This window comes from Anguilla anguilla, chromosome 12 (assembly GCF_013347855.1).
Source record: "Anguilla anguilla isolate fAngAng1 chromosome 12, fAngAng1.pri, whole genome shotgun sequence".
In the NCBI taxonomy this organism is placed as follows: Eukaryota; Metazoa; Chordata; class Actinopteri; order Anguilliformes; family Anguillidae; genus Anguilla; species Anguilla anguilla.
In genome coordinates this window covers 34,819,690-34,842,028 of record NC_049212.1, presented here as the reverse complement: position 1 = coordinate 34,842,028, position 22,339 = coordinate 34,819,690, and the positions used below count along the sequence as shown (strand labels likewise).

Below are 22,339 nucleotides of genomic sequence, written 5' to 3'. Positions count from 1 at the left end.
AGTCTAAGTAATTCAAACAGGGTGGCTCTCATATATGAGAAATACCTTCTCGAATTGAGTAATCAATCAATCAGTCAATCTTGTTCACACAAGCTTGGGAAAACCTGTGTCCACAGGTTAAAAAAATATGTTCACAAGCATCTAAAATGGCAGCTGTCTGTGCCAAAGATAAGAGAATGTAGAATGTTTTTGTTGAGTGTTTAGTGGAAACAAACCAATCTCACAAACTGAAACTTCCCTTTTAGGGCACTCCACTGATAGAGCTGAGACTTTGGGGGTTGGGACTAGGTTTTTTATTAAATGGGGACTTACGAGTGCCAACTCATGATCCCATCTGGGTGACCTTGAACCAGACCATTGATAGAAAGTCCCTGAAAATGCCTTTCATCACAAAACAATTGTTCCTCCAGTAAAATTATCATAATCATAAAGTAAAAAAAGCACTTCAATGTTCAGAAAAAAAGGAATACCAGTTCCGTCTTTAACCACATCAAAGTCCCAAATGAGTTTTAAGAAGTCCTTTGTGTTTTGAGCAACTCATTTGAATAATGATCAAGACTTTATATTTTGAGATAAAGGCACTATGATAATTTCATAAGAGCTGATTGCTCCCTGACTTTAACTTCATAATGAAGAGGACTAATTGTCAGTCTTGAAAGGAAATAAAAGCTTTTATGCAGTGATGTAATTCGTATGATTCAATGAAATAGTGGGTCACAAGTCATACCCGTGTCAGGCAGGCTTTCCCAAGCACTGAGATTAAGCGAATAGAATTCGTCTCGGATCACAGTCCCTTATTCTGCAGACACATAGTTATGAGCAGAGGCGTTCTTTATTGGTCAGAGGCTGACAGATTTATTCCAGAATATATGTGTTGTAGAGGAGTCAGCTCGTCTGTACTCTTTGCCTGCCACAATTGCCTGCCTCTCATCTTCATGTTCTGATGACATGAGTCATCAATAATTTTAGCAAGGTAGAGCCGTGACAAAAAGCACCTACGTTTAATTTGTTTTGCGCTTGTCTACCGTCATACAGCATGTGTGCTTGGTGGTACTGTAGGATTTGTTCCTATAGTCAAGAGGACTTTACAACTGCATCTGTTTATCTGCTCCCTTCTTTTTATTAATGAGGAATGTGACAAATTAAAATTACCAGGCTGTTGTAAGAATGCAGTCAGATGGCAGTATTACAGTATGATGTGGGCTTTATGGCAAGATGGGTAGATTTTAAGATTGTATGTAACAGGAAGTTAATATAACAGGAGGTTTCTGCTTTACTTTTTTTTTCTTAAACCAACGAGGAATGTGTTATTCTTTTAGTAAAAAACAGGAATCTAAGAGCTATCATCTTCATTACACTGGACAAACCAAATAGCCAGTTTACTCCATAACACGTGTCTTCTCAATACTTCTCACATGCCAGCTTGAAACATTCTGTTATTGTAAGCGTTAAGCGTGTGTGTGGGCCACCTTTTAAGAGTGACCTTCATATCCTGATTGAAAGCATGCCAGATGATAACGTATGTATATTCTCGTAACAAGCAATTACGGCATTAAGCAACCGGTTACTTACGAAATTGAAGTTTAATTGAAAAGAGGCCGGCGCTCAGAAAGGCCCACATGTTCTCATTTTTCCGCTGCTGACGGAGAGCGTGAGCGGGCCACAGTGTGAAATTAATTAGCAGGTGTGGAAGCCCCATCTATTTCTGTTTATTTACTGCAGAGTTCTGATAAATGACATCGACTGTTGCAAGGGTGTACCTCTCAGAGGAAGGACACAGAATGACAAATCTATGCCAGTGACTGACACATACTGTATACAGATATTTCTGTATGCTGTGCGTATGTGCTGTACTGTACAGGTGAGCAGGGATACAACTGTATGTTTTGTTATACACGATACATTCATGTAACTCATGTTTGATTTTTAAAAATATTTCTTCAATGTAGATCAAGTCAATGTAGGACAAATGTTTATAATGGGGCTTTTGTCTTTAGTAAAAAAAAAAGAATACTGTATGTTTTTGTTCTTACTGACTGCAGTGAGTATATGCATTTTGCCACATAAGAAAAAAGACCTTTGTTTTTCTTTTTTCCTCAAGCCACGGTTGAGTTTATTTTAATTCACAAGTGCATTCCTTTTTCAGGAAAAGTACAACACAGCTGTGAGCCGTGAATGGATTAAAGGTTTAGACCGGACTTTGCTGACTTTGCTACTGGTACTGTTATAAGGGGTTTTGTATTATTATTCTTTTATGACAGGAACTGCATTTGTACCTGCAGGGCTCTTTCCCTTTCTACACTCTGAGAAGTTACTAACTGTTCAGGCTGTCTCACTTGCTAATAGAAAATTCCACCCCTTGTAAGCCCAGTATCATTCTCATATGAGTATGTGCTGTAGTGAACTACACATGTATGTGTTTGTGGTATGTACCAAAAAATGCTAGGAGGCAGTATATTATAATGGATTAGGAACTGGGCTTGTAATTGAAAGGTTGCAGGTTTGATTCCCGGTTAAGACATTACTATTATTCCCTTGAGCGTGGTACCTAACCTGAATTTTTTTTTAAATGTTGAAAAAAGTAATGGTAGTCATATGTAGAATACTTCGTGAGTTGCTGTGACTCGGTTTTTTATTGTTTGGTAACTTTCTTCAGAAAGTACATGTAGATACCGCACAGTTGTGATTTTTCCAGCTCCATTTGAATTTGAATCCAAATTTCATTAGATTCCCAAAATGCAGTCACTCCCACTGGCACCTCTATGGAATGGAATGTGCTCTCCTGAAGTGCTGATGAAGCTTCCTCAGGTCAGACGTAATCTTGGAGGTGAGGTTGTTATAACCCCAGGGCTCCGGCTCCTTTGTCTTCACACCCCTCTCTGTCCTCTGTGGTGCAGACACTCTTTCACTCTGTTGTCTGTTTATTTTGGAGATTAGACCTAAGCCTAATGAAATTGGTCAAGCGTGGTGATCACACTGAGCTATCGGAGCAATGCCAGTTTTTTACCCTCACCTCTGCTGATAGGGGTCGAAACCAAGAGAACTACAGGCCATAGACTTCCCCCTTAAGATCTCTGTCAATATATTGTGTAACAGCATGAATTTTTTGTGTGGAAAATGTGAGTTCTCTGGACATTCGCATTGCTGTTTTGATGAATCCGATGATCCTGGAATGTTTTTTTCAGTAAAAGACACTCACTCAAGAACATTAGTACAAACTAGAAAAAAAAGCATTATGCTTGTCTCAGCAGCTTTCATCGAAGAAATACAAAAATAGGAACACCATAATTAAAACAACTCTGTCTCAAAAGAGCATCACAAGTATTGCTGAAGTAAAACAATTAACAATGAAAACTTGATTGGGAGAGAGGGGGACAACAAGGACTGTTGTCTCATCAAAAAATACCTGCACGAAGTCAGCAAATGGCACATCTGTGAGATGTTTCCCATTTCTATGTTTTCTCTTTCTTTTATTCTTTTCTTCCTTATGTTTTGGGTTTTTGGCAGGAATAAAACTAATTTTATGAGGCCTGAAGTAAAAACAAAGATGTGATTATGTACTATACTTTGGTTTCTAAATATTACAGTAAGAAATATCTCATTTGCACAATAAAAATATTAATGGAAATATACGGAATTTCTAGCAAATATTTAGTTTAGAATTTTGTATTCATATTTAATAAACATTAAAGCCCTCCCAGAAGTGCAGCATGGCAACAAAAAATAGTTAATGAGTCCTTGGAGAGACATGCAGAAAGGCATTCTGGGTAATTATCCTGTTGACAAGGGACAACAGTGGCTTCACAGGAAGGCAGTTCAGAGCTGACAGGAAGCTCAAAGGCAAAATAACACATCAGGCGAAGGACTTTGCAGTTACCAGATGCCACTCAGACACAAAAGCTTAGCTGATTCTCTAAAGACAATCCCTCATTATTCTTATAATTCCCTTCATAAGATAAATGATAAAAGTCCAGTTTTTTATTTGATTTTCTGATCTATTAGCATATGAGTGTCACAGTGAGGATAATATCATCCTTTTAAAGATTTTTACAGTAACGTTTAGAACTGCATTAGCTTCAACTCAAATAAAATTATAACCATTAGACATGTCAGTTGTTGTACGCTGTGTCACTTTTTCTTCAAGAAAAAGGCGACATCATTCATTATGGCAATTTAAAAAAAGCAACTTTTGTGCAGTTTCAAAAATGGTGTCACTTTTATGTGCTATCAGTGAATTACTGAAAATTTAAACAGTTCCAAGTTGAGTGTGACTAGGTTCCTGCATGTGTTCATGGTGTAAACACCTCACAGCTAGACCAATGGGGGTTTGTAGCTGGAGGGGAAGGCACAGCGTGTTTACCCTTGGCTGGTGTGAATCGAAACCAGAGATGTTATTTATTTTTCCTCTGTTCGTAAGAACAGGGCACAATTATACTTAAGAATGCACTGGATCCGTCGCCATGGGTCAGATAGGAATGCGCTGCTCCACATCCTGCTTAAGACTAGCCTGAAACGGACCAGTAACATTCTTGTTACTCTCCGTTCACACACGGGGCTATGTTGTCATCAGAGATATATCTGATCTGTCGCCGGACTGTCAATATTCCAGTAGGAGCATCAGAATACTCACAAATGAGCGGAACAACCCATCAAATATATCCATGACCACAGCAAGTAAGTGTAACAGTTATTATGGTTTACTCTCGTAATTATCTGACTCCAAATGAAATTAGAATTTAAAATTTGGTTTTAACCATACGACAAGATTGTCTCCCTTCCTTTTAAGCCAAATCACGCGTTTGATCCAGGCGGTATTGCCATAAATTAACCTGGACGAATGGTAAAATCTGGAATTTAGGCCCCCACCGTTTGGAGGCTGTTGTAAAAACAATTAGTGGGGGGATGGGAAAAGGAGATGATTACCTGAGAGGACATTCCATTGTGAATGTTTTTCCCTGAGTTTCTGAAACTATGCTTTATTAAATTTTATTTGGTATGAAATATATTTCATTCAATTTTTTGAATTTCCCTGAATATGTCCATACCAAACATGTCAAGGGGATGTAATATTATGGTGCAGTTGTCATGAAAATACCCTTTTGTTGAACCATTTTACATGCAATCCATGTTATTACTACATAAGGCATAATACAACAATATAATGAAAACATGTGCATGGTTTGTAAGGTTTTACGGGGTTTGTCAATATTATAAACAGACAGTTTGGAGTCCAGATCCAGAAATGAAATAAAAAGTGTAAGGACAGAGGGGCCCACATAAGGGCACTGTGGTGTTTTGGGGAGTAGTTGCCCCACCACTTTGCCAGAGACGATAATCTTTTCACCCTAAATGGCCCCAAAACACACACACTCACAACCATAGACAAAGAGACTAGTTCCCCTTATCTCAGTCTTGTTCAGATGGCAACATTCCAGAGAGCCAACGGCCTGCTCACACAACCATAGACAATAGTCCAGTTCCCCTTAACTCAGTCTTGTCCCGATGGTAACATTCCAGAGAGCCTGCTCATCCAGAGGGAGTCCGAGTTACCTAAGGCTCTCGGGTCCTTTGAAGTATAGAATGAGTCCCAGCCCCCAGGCTCGTTCAAATGTCAGCCTTTTCTGGGTCCCAGTTTGACTCCCCTCTACAATGGTAAATATAAAAGCATACGCAAACACTGAACATATTACCCAGTTCGATGAATGCTCACTTGAAATGTAAAATTTGTGAACGTATGAATGAATGAGTGAATGAATTAGTTAATTATGTTTTGGCCTTCAATATGGACTTCATCACAATAAAAAGGAATAGTGGGACATCTAGTGTTAGCTTCGTGTTATTGTCGAATGTCCCTCTTTGCTTGCCATAGTAGAGGTTGGTCTGGGAGTGGCTTGGTGACGTTTTCACTTACAAGCTGTATTATCAAGAAGCGCATGATTCAGTCAGTGTAGCGTAGTTAGCCTGCTAATCATATTAACTATGCCACTGTGAGTGTTTGGGTTCACTGTACAGACTTGAGTTGATTGTTTTAAGATTTGCCTGCTAACTAAATATTGTCAAGCGTGAATTCTACGGGGTATGTAAATTCAATTTACTGTAACATTGGCTAGTGAATGTAAACTAAGTTGCTGTTTGTTGTGTAGTAAGCAAGCCATACGCTTGTTTCGGTTCTCATCAGGTAATGCTAGTTAGTTCACCAATTGCGTATTGATAATGCCCTGTTAGTAGCTATATGAATGGGAAAGATAACCAAGTGCACTATACACGTACTTAGGTTAGCAAGTTAACTTTCGCTTTCTTAACGAGCTAATGTGAAAGCTAGTTAGCTACTTAGCCTTACTGAATGTGTTATCGTCGTTGGCTTCTACTGAGTGTTATGCATTAATTAACATTTTACCTAGCTTCATTACAGACGAGCTCGCTAGCTAGCTGATTGTTTCAGACATGTTCAGGTAATAATATTCCAGACCTGCCAACCTGCACGCATTTTGTGTACCAACCACGCAATTCTTGGTCAAAATACGCAGTACGAAATGCCAGCTCAAACTACGCAAAAATTTTTTTTTTATTGTAATTGAATTACGGAAAACAATACCGTACATGTATTCGATATTTAAACTACATTCCTAGATAATTTTTCAATCCAATACTTTTTTTCCATTAGGCCTATATGATGTGTGCCTATATAAGCTGATTCAATTATTTATTAAATAAAAATGGAAATCATGAACAGAAACTTAGGTTTTATTCATTATTGACAGTGTTTTTACATTACAACGTAAGTTTCTGTAAATACTTAAAAATGAAAACATAGGCCTATGTTACAATATACAAAATAAATTATTTCCATTTGTATTAGGCCTAAATAATTGAATGCAATTCACTTATGGTTATCTGTTTGTATAAGCACACATATCATATAATGAAATATTAATAATGAAAAAATTTGTTTTAAGCAGGTGTACTCAAATGTTTGACTTGCAAGTATATCATAATATAGCCCAGTGCAGTGCAAGTGATATTTTAGAATCAGGTCAAATTATACAATTTTGCCTGATCACTTCAACAGTCAAAGCTAGAATTATGAAGAAAGGCTTGTGTGTGCGTGCAAAGCGAAGTGGTGCGAAAGCATGTGAACTAAGCGTTACACTGACTATTGTGGTACTCAAAATATTTTCCTATGGTTGGCAGGTCTGATATTCTCACCAAAAAGCTGGAAATAATCAGCTTATGTTGGGTATTGTGCTTGACATCTGTGTTTGGCTGCACATGTATTAAACAAATGAACTGTTTCAGTATTTCCTGTCTTGCCAGTGTTGCTTATTTTTCTGTATGAACACTGTAGTAAGTTGGCTGACTTTAGCTACTCCTTGAGAAAAGAAACGCAAGAGAGTATCTAGCCTGTTTAAAATTCACATGTCCACGGTGGAGAAAATGTGAATTCTACAAATTTATGCATACTACATTGCAGAATTATTCTTGTATATTTGACACTCTTTATTATACTTTTTACAGGCATGGAGAAAGCCAAACAGGAGGCGTTTGATAAAGCCAGGCTACAGGTCATAAAGGATGGCTATGAGAAGGCCTTTGAGTGCATAAACACGGGTCTGACTGAGGACGAGGTGGGCCATAAGCAGCAGGCACTACAGCTGTACAGAGAGGGGCGGCAGCACCTCCTCAGGGCCATCACCGTGCCTGCCCAGGGGGAGGAGTGCGTGGGCGAGGCCTGGGACTCCGCCCGCCAGATGCAGCAGAAGATGCAGGAGACCCTGAACAACATCACCACCCGCCTGGCCGCGATGGAGACGTCCGCTGAGCCCGAAGCGACGACAGCCAACGCGACGCCAGGGGCGGGCGCTGCTGGGGCCGCCCACCAGTCCCTCTACCCCAAACTCCCCCCCAGTGAGAAACCAGAGAGGCCAGCTCCGCCCAACGTCCTCTTGCCCAACGGCCAGCCAGTCGGAGCCGGGGGCAGGGTGTTTCCAGGAAACCAGGCGCCTCTGCCCATCCCCGGCGACTTTCCCCCGGCCTACTCGGCCCAAGCGGCTGAGGGCCACGTCAGCATCTCGTACGGCACAGACTCCGGGGAGATGTCGCTGGTGGGGGATGAGTTCTACGCCCAGAGGTCGGGCTCCAGCAGCTCCCTGCAGGATTTGGGGGAGGACGGAGAGGTGCTGCTCCTCCTCCCTCAGGGGGTGCAGATATTCTTTGTTACGCCCGACGGGCAAGTCAGCGCCCCCTCTTACCCCGGGTACCTGCGCATCGTCAAATTCACCAGCGAGAGCCCGGCCAGCGCCCCCAACAGGCCACCGGCATTCCTGCAGGTAAGCGATAGAATGTGGAAGTGAGCTATGAGGAAGTTATGCCTCTGGCACGCAGCTTTATTTCAAGACGTTTGTCTTCCTGGAAGAAGAGTTCCCTAGCTTACACCGCTTGCTTGTTTTACGTAATCTGTTATCTGTGATTTTCTCATCTCTGCTAGATCTTTGTCTCCTGCCTCATGCAAGATCTTTTTCCTGTCAGTGGCATTAAGATTTCTGTACATGATGTCATCCAGGGGAAAGTCCTAGTGTTAGGAGTGTCATGTGCCTTATATACTGTCAGGTGACTGATGAGTCATGGCCTGATCTCCAGAGCAGGCATTCTCTACTCCTGCCTGGTCTTTGGGTTACGTAATGGCTGCTTGGATGAACAGTTCTGACACAAGCATCACCTTTTGAACAGGAGTGAAAGGTGGCTCAAATACACTCAACGCTGTCGTTTTAAGAGTCCGTGTGACCTGTCTGTAGCAGCCAATTAGCCATCACTTGCGTGATCCCAGAGTTAGATTTACACAGATGACAAAGAGACTTCTGTCACCTGTCCTGGATTAATGAGCCTACTGTATAAGATCTTTTGTGTTAAACTCTTTATGTGTTGGTTGTTGACACTATACACCATTTGGAGATGATAAACTTATTCATTTTTCATGTTTTGGGAAATTGTGGATTTAGACATGCTCTAATGCTGGAATGAAAGTCAATGTCAGAAATCCATGTTGCCTAGTTTCACATAGAAGGGATGCATATTTTGGCATGCAGTTGGTGAGTCTACCAAGTCATGTCTTAAAAGGAATGTTTATTCATCAGAAGAGACTAAAATTAGGCTAACAAAATATATTGCAGTAATCATCACCCTGTGAACATTGTGTAAGTAGAGACTTGTCGCTTATTATTTGGGTATATTTAGACCTATGATGATCCAACTGCTTTTAAATCTCCACTGATGAATTTCCCCTTGTAAACCTTTTCAGCGTACTAGTAACATCCGCTTTTTATCTGGGACAAGGTGACGGACTGTAATTGCGTTACCCCTCTGACAGGGGGAGAGTGGGGCATTCTGGGAAATGCAAACTGAGTGCTGTCTCTCTCCTGTGAGGTGAATTTAATTACGAAGTGACTGTCTGCAGTGTTTAGCAAAACGTAGCAAGGGGCCCACTGGTTGGAAAATAATTTTTAGTATTTATGCCAGGATTGCATTTAAAATATTCAAATTTACCCCGTATATTCAGAGAAAAACTGAATTTTTGTTTATCCCTGAAGCAATCCAATTAGTTAGCAGTGGCATTCCTCATGTTACTGGCTCTGAGTTTCACTGTTGACATTCCTAAGAGAAATGGCATAAATCAACAGTTTAGCATTCCAGTGCCGCTGGGAACTGTATGTGAATTTTATTCAGCATTTGTATTCAAAATGACGTTGTAAATTGTGAATACATTCATGTCTTCTCTCCCCATTCAAAGTGAAATTGTAAAGTAATTTTTTATTATAATCTTTAAGAACTCTTGGTTACCGGGGCATTCTTCACTCATTATTGTTTCAGATCTACGCACCATAGGAAAGGGGTTAAGGCTCATTATTTATTGGTACCAAAGGCGCCACAAGAGAGAATTTTGATGTTCTTTAACTTTGGCCGGGGTGATCCAATCTCTGGGGCTGCCGGGAATGGGCTAGTTATTTCACAAGTTCCCTGGCCGTTTCCCTGACACCAATTAAACCAACTTCCTGTCTTCACGCCAATGGTGCGGTTAGTGTAAAATATTTTCGGTGGGTTTAGCGTCAGGTTGCACAAGGGTGATAATTAGGTGAAAGAGCCAAGCAGCTGCCGATCTTCAGAACTGAAACCAGAGACTGTAAAAAAATACGATGCTGAAACGCATCACGCGGTTACACCGTGCAAAGGTCACCCCTATGAGGCCTATTTCACAACATGGCGACCAAAACTGGATGTAGGGATACTTTGTTTCCGGTTACCGTTGCTACGGACGCAAGTCCATTTCTAACAGCGAAAAATTGAGCCTAAACAGCGACGTGTTCTCATTTTTTACAGTCTCTGGTTCTCACAGTCCCTAATAGCTCTGCCAAAGTTCACTATGTCCGATGTTATCCGCATTGTCGAAGCATTGCCAGTGAACGTTAAGCGGCCTAAACTAGACAAGGGCTATAAATTCTTTTTTGAGAAGTTTATATTCGGTTATGAAGGTAAGTATAACGTTAGCTCTGGTTCGCCAGAAAGCTAAATAGCTAGCTTGCTAACCACAGCAAGTTAGCCGATAAAAGAGATATTTCACTTCGACATAACATATATTATTTTCTGGAGGCGACTCCATTTTGTTTTCGTATCGTGAAGCACCATCTGCTAACATCCGTTAACAGCGTCTCTGTTCCTCTTGGTTGTCCCGAAAATGAATGATTAGGGAGCCTGACAACTGTGAGGAAAAGCGATTCTGTTAACGTTGACGGTCAGCAGGGGAGGCGCTATGCAAGTACAATGTGTTAGGTTTCACACAATTACTTATCTTATACCGAAGTGAAATATCTCTGAACTAAGTTTTGTACAACCGTTACTATTTTGTGACATCTTGTTTGTGCTGTACTTGTTCTAATAAAGATTTATATTGCTTGTCAAATCGCCTGTGTAATGCCGGTGTTCAGTTCACTACCGAGCTGTTTGTTTTGATCGCTGATAAAAACTACCCACACATTTTTAAATCAGCTGATATATCTTAAGTAGGCTTGTCGCGATGTCCGCCAATACATTTTGTAATTACAATTAACAACTAAAATAAACGTGCATCTGCAGTGAACGGACTCTTCTATATTTAGAGAGAAACTCATAGGTTTAATAATCACAGTAATGAATCTGCTAGCTGAATTGGTTTTCTGAAAATATTTTTTGCACTGTAAACCATGGATTGGCATTCAGGCAGTGGTCACATTTGCGTGCACATGTTAATTTTAATTTCACTGGTTTTATACAGTGTTTAGGCCTACACTAAACTTTCTTTGAATTCATGGTTGTGCTTCACTGGGAAAAGGGTATGATGTGCCAGTGTATTTCATAATTTCATTATGTGTGTGTATATATATATATATATATATATATATGTATGTATGTATGTATGTACCAGGTCTGTTTTCTTGTTCCACAGGGACCACACCAGTTTTACCTCTTGACTTATAGCGTATTTGTTGGTCTTTCCATATGAGTTCTTGCAGTAGCAGATCATGTATTTTCTGACGTAGGCCCAGTTTTGTGATCCAGCAGGGGTCTCCATTCAGGACCTGCTCTAATGGTCGTGTTCTTGTTCCGGTCTTGTTTTTCAGGTATGCGACTGGCTGTACCCCCTGATGTTCACAGACTCCCCAGTGTTGCTGTGCAACACCGGAGTGTTCATGTTCCCTGACCTGATGGCCCCCACGCAGGGGTCCTACGTGGGGGTGGTGCTGTCCTCTGAACTGCCTGCTTCAGATCGGGAGCTGTTTAAGGACGTCCTCTCGCAGCTCACCGATCTCAGAGTGCAGGTGAGGTCATCCGCTCCATGACACCATGACATGGCTTCCATCACTGGCGTCTGGCTAGTGCATGCGCATAACAAATCAATCAAGCATTTCTCCCTTGACTTTAAAGTAAAAATGCAAATAAAAAGCAGGGTTGAGGGTCAGTTCCACTGCAGTTCAGTTGGGGTACTGTGACTGAAATTCAATGGGCTGATTGAAAAATTGTCATAGAGCATCATGGGTAATTCTTCGGCTCCTTAACTGAAAAGTGGAATTGAAGTGGAACTGGCCGAGACCTTGATAAAAAGTTGTTATTATAAGCCATGAATGGAAAAAATGCAGAGCTTTGATTGGTTAGAGCTTTGTATTCTTCTGACATCAATCTGCCTTGAAACCAAGGTGATTTAATTGGAATGACTTCTTGAGCCTGCTTGGAAATGCTTTCATCTGTCCGTTTAACCATCTTCTTCTTTATACATGTCTTTCCAGATTTCAGGGGTATTTGAGTCTTTAAAAGATGTGTTTACAAAGGTACTAAAGCATTGTAACACCACTGAATGTCAAGCATTTTGTTGTCCAGTTGATCATAGACTCTGACTTGAGTCTTTGTTAGTGCCTCTAATTGGTTTTCATAGTAGTATTATTGCTCATGTTACATGAATGATACCAAGAAGAATTTAGCTAGAGGAACAAAGTCAGAAGGACTTACAGGCCTGATCCCCGAAGGCTTTGTACAGTATGTCCAATCAGACATTTACCTGGGTTTTTATTTTTCTTATTTAAGAGCGTTAAATGCCTAGAGGGCACAAAGGACACGAGTACTTGTGGATAGAACTTGGCTGGACTCGAGCTGCTTGTGATTGAATTACCTGCTTCTCCTGCATTAATGTGCTGTTAAGTTTAACGGTCTCAGTTCCCTCATTAACGTTGTAGGGATCAGATCAGCATGCCGGTGTAATAGGGCCCGATTAAAAATCATCTCCGTTCATGTGCGCTGCGTTTGCCGGTAACGGCCGTTATTTTTCCGTCGCTGGTTCCGTGATGGGGGGGGCTTTATTTGTTGAGTCGGTGAAAGTGATACAAAACTAATTAAGAAATGCTAGATGAGGTTTCGCACTGTCCTTACATCCCAAACTCTAAAGTGCTAAAAATGTGCCATTTTGCAAATTAGCGCGTTTATAAAGTTAATAAGATGTGACCTTGCGCTTCAATTCCTCCTTTTTTTCTGCTGCTGTGCATGTCAGTACTAGTGTCTGTTTCTTCTTTCGTCGAGATTAACTCCACCACGCCACAAACAGGATGGTCGTTAGCACAGGGATCGTTTCTCACACCGAGTGGAGCATTGTGAAGTAATTTTAATGACATAAAGCCACAACCAAACATTGTTTCATCTGTTTTTGTTTATGTTTTGACAGAGCCCATCCGTAGTTTTCAACAGCAGTGTGAGTGCGTCCAGTATATCGCAGTACAGTTTTTGCCCTGGGGCAAATTTCCACCTCGTTCAACCGGAACATTTTCTTCCTGCACTTGCAGTTCAAACTCGCCCTTGCATTTCTAAAAGGTTCGGTGAGCAGAAGGAAGGCTTGTTTAGACGTCAAAAGCAGGGAAAGGGCCATTTTTTTGTGTTCTTTCATTTCAAAGCTACGTGAACACTCAGGTAATCTGGTTTTCATTCTCAATTTTAATGGAAAGAGCCAAAGTCTGTTTCCAAACTGATCCCATTGCGGTGGAAGAAAGAATTGTTTTTAATGGGCATTAGAAGCTGGACTGTGTACAAACAAGGCTTGAGAATTTCTGCCTCAGTGATATCAGCTTTTTAACAGGAAGTCCGGTTTAATCTCAGAGTCCCCGTAACCAAAGATCTGGTAATAAAAACATTTGGTTTTGTCCCCCAAGCTCTATAGCAAGAAAAAAGCAAAATCACTCTGACAGTTCCTTTACAGATTGGACGGGCTTGACAGTTCAAGTGGTGTGCAATGTTTCCACGCTTAGTGACGGCTTTGAGCCGGCGCTGGTAGACAGGTGTGCCTGCCTGCTTGCTTCTGAACTCGCTATGCTTCACGCCGAATGCCCACATCAGCGATCTGAGGAATTAGAGCAGGTGGGAGGGAGAGCTAATCGCTCATAAGACTCTTACTGCCCAAGAGAGGTTCCTTTGTTTCGCCTCAAGTGTCTCAGTGAGTAAAGGTTGAGCTGAGTGTAACTCTTAACTGTCCAAATGCAGCAGAATTTTAAGGTTCCGCTTCGGTACAAAGGTACATCTTGCACCAACACCAGTGTTTCCCAAACACTGACTTTATTTGGGCAGCATTATTTTTATTTTTTTTTGCATTTATTGTAGACTCATGGTATTCTGAACATGAAGTTTGCGGTGGTGAGGTAATGTGGTATTCTGAATACAGGGAGTTGTTTTTTCTTTTTTTTCTATTATTTTTATTTTGTGTTTTAGTGTCTCAGAGGGCCGATAAGTTACCACAATCACGGACCTCGTTCATCAGGAGAAAACCTGCCATTGAAGCAGCCGCCTCCCCACATTTTGTTCTGAACACCGTTTACTCTAGTTGTTCATTTCTGTTAGCAAAACGCTATATTTTTGTAAACTTTTTTTTCTTTTTTGAAATGCCGTACAGCCGACTGTCATTTCTCTGTGCAAGCCGACCCTCCCTCCGGCGTTGCCAAGTCCGCTTATTATACGCAACTTTGGGCTTCTATTTTCTGAAAGTTTCAGTTAAATTTGAAGAGCCGCGAGTTGCAGTTTTCTGGGCTTGTTTGTCTTTGCGAGAACAAAAAGCGAGAACAAAAGTGCATCATTGTTTGGTGTCTCGGGAAAACTGTGACTGTCTGAGCCGCCTCTTTACCCCGCCTGACTGGAGGCAAAGACTGAGCCAGAAATGCAGTGACAGGGCGGAGTTTGCACACACATTACATACTTGGTATTTTCACTCTTGGATTGAAAATACCACAATATAGTATGATGTAATTAAGCTTTTTAGATAAATCATAATAATATAGACTGATACGCATTTTTAAAAATCAGGTCGTCAGTTTAATAGGCTCACACGCAGGATCAGTATTCTAACCTGAGACTTGTATTGCCGTGGCTTAGACATTACACGCTTTGGGCATATGCTATCCCAGCATCCCTTGCTTCTGAGTTAGCTACGCGCTAACGTGCCGCTGGCCGGGTTCTCACTGTCGCTGTGAATGTGTTTGTGGTGTGAAAGGCTCCAGACGGAACCGGCGACTCCATTGATCTGAGCCAGAAGGTTCCCCTGGTTCCCCCCCAGGAGGAGTCCCTAGTCGAGGATGAGAAGCTCCTGCCAGAGTGGAGCGAGAAGGTGGCCCAGGGCATCCTCTCAGGTGAGTCCTCCAGCAGTGTGCATGACGCATGACATCACAATCTGGTGATTGTGATTTCAGAAAATGAGGGTTTGTGTAAGAATGTTTTTAAAAAAAATAATAATGGTGGCGAATGGTCCGGTGTGCCCGTACATGGTCCTGGAGATCTACATTCCAGAATGTTTTCTAGCCATCTGATTCCACTAATGACCTCCTCATGTTAATTCCTTAAGAAGGTCATTAGTGGAATAAGATGGTTAGAAAAACCATTGGAAGTAAAACATCATGGAGAGTAGATCCTTAGGACAGAGTGTGGGTCGCCCTGTTTTACCCATTAAGTAAATGGGTTATTATTATTAATTTAGTATTTTATTACAGTACAGTTTATTTTGAGAAGCTGACAGAAAGGCTGTCCCTTCCATGGTTTTGTCCTATCAGGGGCTTCGTGGCTGAGCTGGGGATTGGCGAAAGGAGCGGAGTACACTGGCAAGGCCATCCACATGGGGGCGTCCAAACTACGGGAGCACATTACCCCTGAGGACACACCCACCATCGTCAGCCCCACCGTCACCAAAGGGCTGCACGTTGCCAGGCAGGCCACTGGGGGCGCTGTCAAAGTCAGCCAGCTCCTAGGTGAGGTTGCAGTGGATGCCATGTGTCTGTAGCGTGTCCAACAGCATTGCATGTGCTTTCAGTGAGTTGCATGTGTCTGTGGCGTGTTTGACAGCGTTGCGTGTGCTTGCAGTGGATGGTGTGTGTTTATAGCATGTTTGACCGTGTTGCGTGTGCTTGCAGTGGATGGCGTGTGTGACAGCGTTGCGTGTGCTTGCAGTGGATGGCATGTGTCTGTGGCGTTTCTGACCGTGTTGCGTGTGCTTGCAGTGGATGGCGTGTGTGACAGCGTTGCGTGTGCTTGCCGTAGATGGCGTGTGTGACAGCGTTGCGTGTGCTTGCAGTGGATGGCGTGTGTCTGTAGCATGTTTGACAGCGTTGCGTGTGCTTGCAGTGGATGGCATGTGTCTGTCGCATGTTTGACAGTGTTGCATGTGCTTGCAGTGGATGGCGTGTGACAGCGTTGCGTGTGCTTGCCGTAGATGGCGTGTGTCTGTAGCATGTTTGACAGCGTTGCGTGTGCTTGCAGTGGATGGCGTGTGTCTGTAGCATGTTTGACAGCGTTGCGTGTGCTTGCAGTGGATGGCATGTGTCTGTAGCATGTTTGACAGCGTTGCGTGTGCTTGCCGTAGATGGCGTGTGTCTGTAGCATGTTTGACAGCGTTGCGTGTGCTTGCAGTGGAAGGCGTGTGTCTGTAGCATGTTTGACAGCGTTGCGTGTGCTTGCAGTGGAAGGCGTGTGTCTGTAGCATGTTTGACAGCGTTGCGTGTGCTTGCCGTAGATGGCGTGTGTCTGTAGCATGTTTGACAGCGTTGCGTGTGCTTGCAGTAGATGGCGTGTGTCTGTAGCATGTTTGACGGCGTTGCGTGTGCTTGCAGTGGAAGGCGTGTGTGACAGCGTTACGTGTGCTTGCAGTGGAAGGCGTGTGTCTGTAGCATGTTTGACAGCGTTGCGTGTGCTTGCAGTGGAAGGCGTGTGTCTGTAGCATGTTTGACAGCGTTGCGTGTGCTTGCAGTGGATGGCATGTGTCTGTAGCATGTGTGACAGCGTTGCGTGTGCTTGCAGTGGATGTCATGTGTCTGTAGCATGTTTGACAGCGTTGCGTGTGCTTGCAGTGGATGGCGTGTGTCTGTAGCATGTTTGACAGCGTTGCGTGTGCTTGCAGTGGAAGGCGTGTGTCTGTAGCATGTTTGACAGCGTTGCGTGTGCTTGCAGTGGAAGGCGTGTGTCTGTAGCATGTTTGACAGCGTTGCGTGTGCTTGCAGTGGAAGGCGTGTGTCTGTAGCATGTTTGACAGCGTTGCGTGTGCTTGCAGTGGAAGGCGTGTGTCTGTAGCATGTTTGACAGTGTTGCGTGTGCTTGCAGTGGAAGGCGTGTGTCTGTAGCATGTTTGACGGCGTTGCGTGTGCTTGCAGTGGAAGGCGTGTGTCTGTAGCATGTTTGACAGCGTTGCGTGTGCTTGCAGTGGATGGCATGTGTCTGTAGCATGTTTGACAGCGTTGCGTGTGCTTGCAGTGGAAGGCGTGTGTCTGTAGCGTGTTTGACGGCGTTGCGTGTGCTTGCAGTGGAAGGCGTGTGTCTGTAGCATGTTTGACAGCGTTGCGTGTGCTTGCAGTGGAAGGCGTGTGTCTGTAGCATGTTTGACAGCGTTGCGTGTGCTTGCAGTGGAAGGCGTGTGCACCGTGGCAGGACGTGTCGGCAAGCAGCTGGCGCCTCGGGTAAAGAAACACGGGGGCAAACTGATCCCAGAGTCCCTGAAAAAGGACAAGGACGGGCGCTCCAACGTAGACGGGGCCATGGTGGTCGCAGCCAGCGGCATGCAAGGTAGGCGTGCCCCCCCCCATCAGTAATCCCCCCGGTTGATAGTAATCCGGCCAGATTAACCCACTTTCTGTAGGGATTACAGGTGCTCGGCGTGCGATTCTACAGCAACAACGTGGCTCAGCTTGTTGTCCCTTAGCCGTGTGAGTATTTACCCCACGTGTATGTTTTATTATTCGTTTTGTTGTTAATAATAATAATAATAATTTGATGTTTATTTATGTCGCCCCTTTCATACAAGTTATTTTTGACCCCCCAAGCGCTTCACAAAAATCAAAACGGATATTGTAGAATTCACGTGATACAGTAAAACGAAATAACATCGTAATAATACTGGAAGGATCCGGAAACACTAGGAAGATCAAACAAATGAAAACAAGATTATGGATGAGAGTGTAAGCAATGAATGCCACCCAGATAAGTGTTGATTTTTAGACCGGCTACTCTCTGATGATTGCGCGGGCTGTTCCGGAGTCTCGCAGCGTAACGGCAGCCGTCGTGCCCTCGTTTTGTTCCCGGAACAGGATTCGCGACCATGTGGATGAGCCTGGAGGCGGCGGCCAAGAACATCGCCAAGAGCATGGCCACGGAGACGGTCACGACTGTGAGGCACAAGTAGGCCCCTTCCTCTTTCTGTGGCCCGCAGTGCTGACAGAGGCTGCACTGTCTGTTTCCCCCTCCCCCGCCCCCCCCCCCCCCACGTTCGCGCTGTCTCTCCGCTCCGTGTCTGTCGCCACTCATCAAAGCCGCCACAGTTGTTGCCGGGCAGTGTTTGCTCTGTTCCTTTCATCATTGGAGTGTTTCGGTTTTTTTTTTGGGGGGGGGGGGGTAGAGAGAAGGGAAGGGAATGAGCACTTACGTTGTCTTTTTCCCCTTATTTTTCAAATTTAGGGGTCTACAAAAAACTCCTGGTCCCCCCTAATGCCCGTTAGCAATAAGATAAATCATCCTTGACTAAACTGTGGCTGGATGTCCTCAGCGTGTTTGCGTGATGCTAACCGCAGAGAAACACCTTCACTGTGCTGTCAGCGTGTGCAGATTGAGTCTCGCTTACATTGCGCGAGTAACTGCCCTGCAAATAACAGGCCATTAATCACTTCCACTGCTGTGTGGCTACGGCACTCCGCAGCCGTTCCGTTTGAAAAGATCGGCGTCTCGGTGTGGTCATTCTAAATTCCATTCTGGGAATCATTGAGGATGCCCATCTTAAAGCATCTGTCCTTTTTTGTGGTCTGAAAAATGTCAGAGATCGGGGCTAGCCTACGCCAGTATTTTAGTGTCAGTGCATGAAATGGAGTGATTTCAGTGTAATCTCAGTGATTATTCGGTGGATAAACCTACATTTACTGTACTAGCTTAGTGCTCATTTTAAACACTAACAAATACCTTAAGGGTTTAACAATCCTGGTCCATTAAAAAAGCTGAAAAGCACACACAGACAGTGTATGGTACTCAACTGTGTTTTAAAAATAATTATTTAATGCAGTCCTGTTTAGATAGCTGGAGTCAGAACAGAATTGTGCTCTATGGAACTAGCATAAGCGACAGTTCTCTGGAGTGATTCAGCTCCACTAGCTTGTTATGAATAACTGCTCCCTGCATGGTCAGGAGAATCGCCCGGCTCTGCTATGCTTGCTTTAGTACTTACTGCCCTGTGCTGCCCCCCCCCCCCCCCCCATCACTCCCCATATCTTCACCCCACAATCATCTTCTCCTCCCTCCATCCTCTTGACCATAATGGCCCAGCCGGCTCTCACCGTTATCACGTAATTATTGCTCCCCCACTCCCTCTCACCCTCTCAACCCTAATCTCCCTGCTCCCCCCCCCCCCCCCGCCCCTCTCACCACGGTCTCCGTTGATTTTGTGATTGTGAAGGTACGGCACGGAGGCCGGCCAAGCCACAGACAGCGCCGTGAACTCCGCCATCAACGTAGGCGTGACCGCCTTCAACATCGACAACCTGGGCATGAAGGCTGTGGTGAAGAAGACGGGCAAGGAGACGGCCCAGGCCATCCTGGAGGACTACAGGATCCAGGACCAGCCCAAGGCCGAGAAGCAAGAAAAGAAGCCAGGAAGAAAGCCCAAATAGCCCGGCGTGATCGGACCTAGAGTTTAACTCCTCTATACTTCTCCTTAGAGCCTTAATACATTTGTCTGTGTAAAGGAACTATCTATATTTAAATGCTTTATGTTTTAGTATTAATACTGTGTGCACTGTCTGGCAGTCATATATATGTGTGTGTGTGTGTGTGTGTGTGTGTGTGTGTGTGTGTGTGTGTGTGTGTGTGTGTGTGTGTGTGTGTAAATTGGAGTTGGTGGTGCTTCGGGGGGCAGCAGGTGATTTCACCATCCAAGCTCCTTTTAACTAAATTGTTAAGATTATCTGTATTGTTTTCAGTTGTTCATCCAGTTTACGAAGGTGCGCAGAAGTGACTCAGGTACAGAGGCTTAAAAAATGGCTGCTTCTCTATTTAAAAAAATGGTTCCAGCAGCTTTTCTCAGACAGGGCCTTCTCTGTAACCAAATGCTTTTTAGCCCTTGTCATGACCTCAGTAAACCTCTTTATACTACAAGCTAAAATGTTTGTGGTGTCACATTCTATTTGTGGTAAATGGCAAACTGAACTATAATGTTAATGACCCATTAAAAACTAAAATATGAACAAATGCTTCAACTGTGAAGATGTATTACTTAACATATTGACTATACAAATTAATAAACCATGGCATTGGTTTAATTAGAAATGTCTGGCTATGTTTATTAATCTATGAGATGTTAAAATGCAGTATGATTGATGCAGTATGTTTTTGCAAACAGTTTGCACAGTTTATTTCAGCCTTTGTAGAAACTGTAGGGATTATTACAGAATACATCACTGTCGATCTGGAAAAGTTGATCCTGTTATATCCCTTCAGTGATTCACAACCTCTTCAACACTTCTGCTTTGTCAGTCACAGATTTACCAGGCCTTTGTAGCTCTGTCCTTCCACCTAGTGGCTGTATTTATCTGAGATACTTGAATGAATGTCTGTACAAAAAGAGTGACCGGACAGTTTCACTTTTAAGACCCTATTCTCGTATGTATAGACTTATTCAGAGAAAATGTTGGAAGTCTTGTGCGTTTTTCAAATCCTTCTGAAAGTCTCTTGCACGGAGAAAGCAGGCATGGTGTTTTTTATCTTGTGGAGGAGATTTTACTCTTATGCAAAGAAAATCTTGTGCAAATCATAGGCGCAGTGTTTTTGATCCCAGATTAGTATGCTGATCATGAATTTCCCTCAAGAAAGTGTTAAAGGTTCTGACCAGCTTCTGGCTCGCTAGTTAGCTGCATAAGTGTCTGAAGTGTCATAGTGGTGCAAATATTTGTCAGTTGAGTCTGTGCAGGTTAACACCACCTGTCGTGTGTATGAATATAGGCATTACACAGGCAAACAGCAAAGTGATGAAATCACCACTGGCAGAAGATGCCAGGAAGAAATATGGAAACCCTTGTTTCAGAAAAGGGCTTCCACGGTGGCAGACCTCATTTACCGGGATGAGAAGGTAACGAGCAAGAGCCCTCATCAACAATCAAAGACTGAAACACTGAGCAAGTGAGCAATGCACGGCTTATGTTGGGACGCTGTGCACGTGAAAGTTGGCCATGCATGCAGGCAGGCAGGCTCCTTGAGGCAGATGGGGGCGCTACAGGTCCTACAGTTCAATGCCCACACAGGAAGTGCGCACCCACGCCACACTTCCCTTTAGCGGCTAATAGAGCTTGCATATATCTAGCCATTGGCAGCTTGTACATGTTGTACAGGTTAGTGCAGCATCACATAATACAACAGTAAATACCGAATTCATAAGGACAAGGACTTCTGTCACTCAGTACCTGGCATTCTGAGACATCAGCTGCCAGAAGTGCTGTGTTCACATCCTGGTTATTCCCGGACGGCCATGGCAAGATTCGGTGTGGCTCAGGGAAAGATTGCACGGGTACAGGTGCTGGTGAAACCTAAAAAATTGTCAGGTAACGGGTAGGTAGGACCCAAACGCAGAGCGGGGGGAGAAAACTTGAGACGTCAAAAGGAAAATTCAAACAAAGAGTTCACTTTCATACAAGTAACAAAACCAGGAACTAAAAATGAGGCCACGCAGCGCAAGTCTGAAAAAAATACAAAAACTTCAGGACAAAAAGTAGAACTTCAAAAAACCAAAGACATGCAGAGCCAAACTCGGGCAGGGGAAGAACAGCAAGCAGAAACACACACAGTCGGGCAGAAACTCACGGGCGGAAACACAGAAGCAGAAACACAGGGCAGAAACACATGCGAAAACACGCGAAAACACAAGGAACCCGAGTCAGGGAAGCAAAGAACTTAAATAGACACAAAGCTAACAAGACACGGGAGGGCACAATGCACAATCAGACCACAGGGAGGGAAGGGAAAACGAGACAATGAAAAAACAAAAATAGAATAATTGAAAACAATAATACAATTAAACAGAGAAAAGGAACAGAACTACAAACTTGAAGTGCCGCCATCTGGCGGCCCAAAGAAGGAAACACAGACAAACAGAACCATGACAAAAAATAATTCAAAGTTTAAAAAAATAGTAAATTTTGGAATTTTTTCCCAAAATGTTACCTTACTTTCCCAGTTACGTACTTACCTGTATCCAGCAGTTTTCTACTCAGTGGAAAATTAATTCTTATTTTCTGATCCAAGTTTGTCTTTTCACACAGCTCCTCAAGCTCTA

The 22,339-nt window shown here is 43.3% G+C and overlaps 1 protein-coding gene across 3 annotated transcripts; it reads left to right on the top strand.

Moving 5' to 3' along the window:
* The first annotated feature begins 5,907 nt into the window (after window positions 1-5,907).
* LOC118209971 (spartin-like) lies at window positions 5,908-20,340 on the top strand. Of its 3 annotated transcripts, none has more exons than XM_035385725.1 (9): window positions 5,908-6,076; window positions 7,516-8,327; window positions 11,649-11,846; window positions 15,047-15,182; window positions 15,600-15,794; window positions 17,440-17,598; window positions 17,681-17,738; window positions 18,120-18,210; window positions 19,472-20,340. In XM_035385725.1, exons 2-9 carry the CDS (start codon window positions 7,518-7,520, stop codon window positions 19,703-19,705), a joined length of 1,881 nt encoding a protein of 626 aa, XP_035241616.1. In that variant the 5' UTR covers window positions 5,908-6,076; window positions 7,516-7,517; the 3' UTR covers window positions 19,706-20,340. The 3 variants fall into 3 exon arrangements, with proteins under 3 accessions (XP_035241616.1, XP_035241615.1, XP_035241617.1); XM_035385724.1 differs by having other exon boundaries at window positions 17,672-17,738; XM_035385726.1 differs by lacking the exons at window positions 5,908-6,076; window positions 17,681-17,738 and having other exon boundaries at window positions 7,518-8,327.
* The last annotated feature ends 1,999 nt before the right edge of the window (window positions 20,341-22,339 follow it).

Excerpts from the sequence above, each read along its gene's own strand:
- LOC118209971 (XM_035385724.1), top strand. The coding sequence starts at position 7,518 with ATGGAGAAAGCCAAACAGGAGGCGTTTGATAAAGCCAGGCTACAGGTC. Across the intron at positions 8,328-11,648 it reads GGCCACCGGCATTCCTGCAG|GTATGCGACTGGCTGTACCC; the intron begins GTAAGCGATAGA and ends CTTGTTTTTCAG. Across the intron at positions 15,183-15,599 it reads GGCCCAGGGCATCCTCTCAG|GGGCTTCGTGGCTGAGCTGG; the intron begins GTGAGTCCTCCA and ends TTGTCCTATCAG.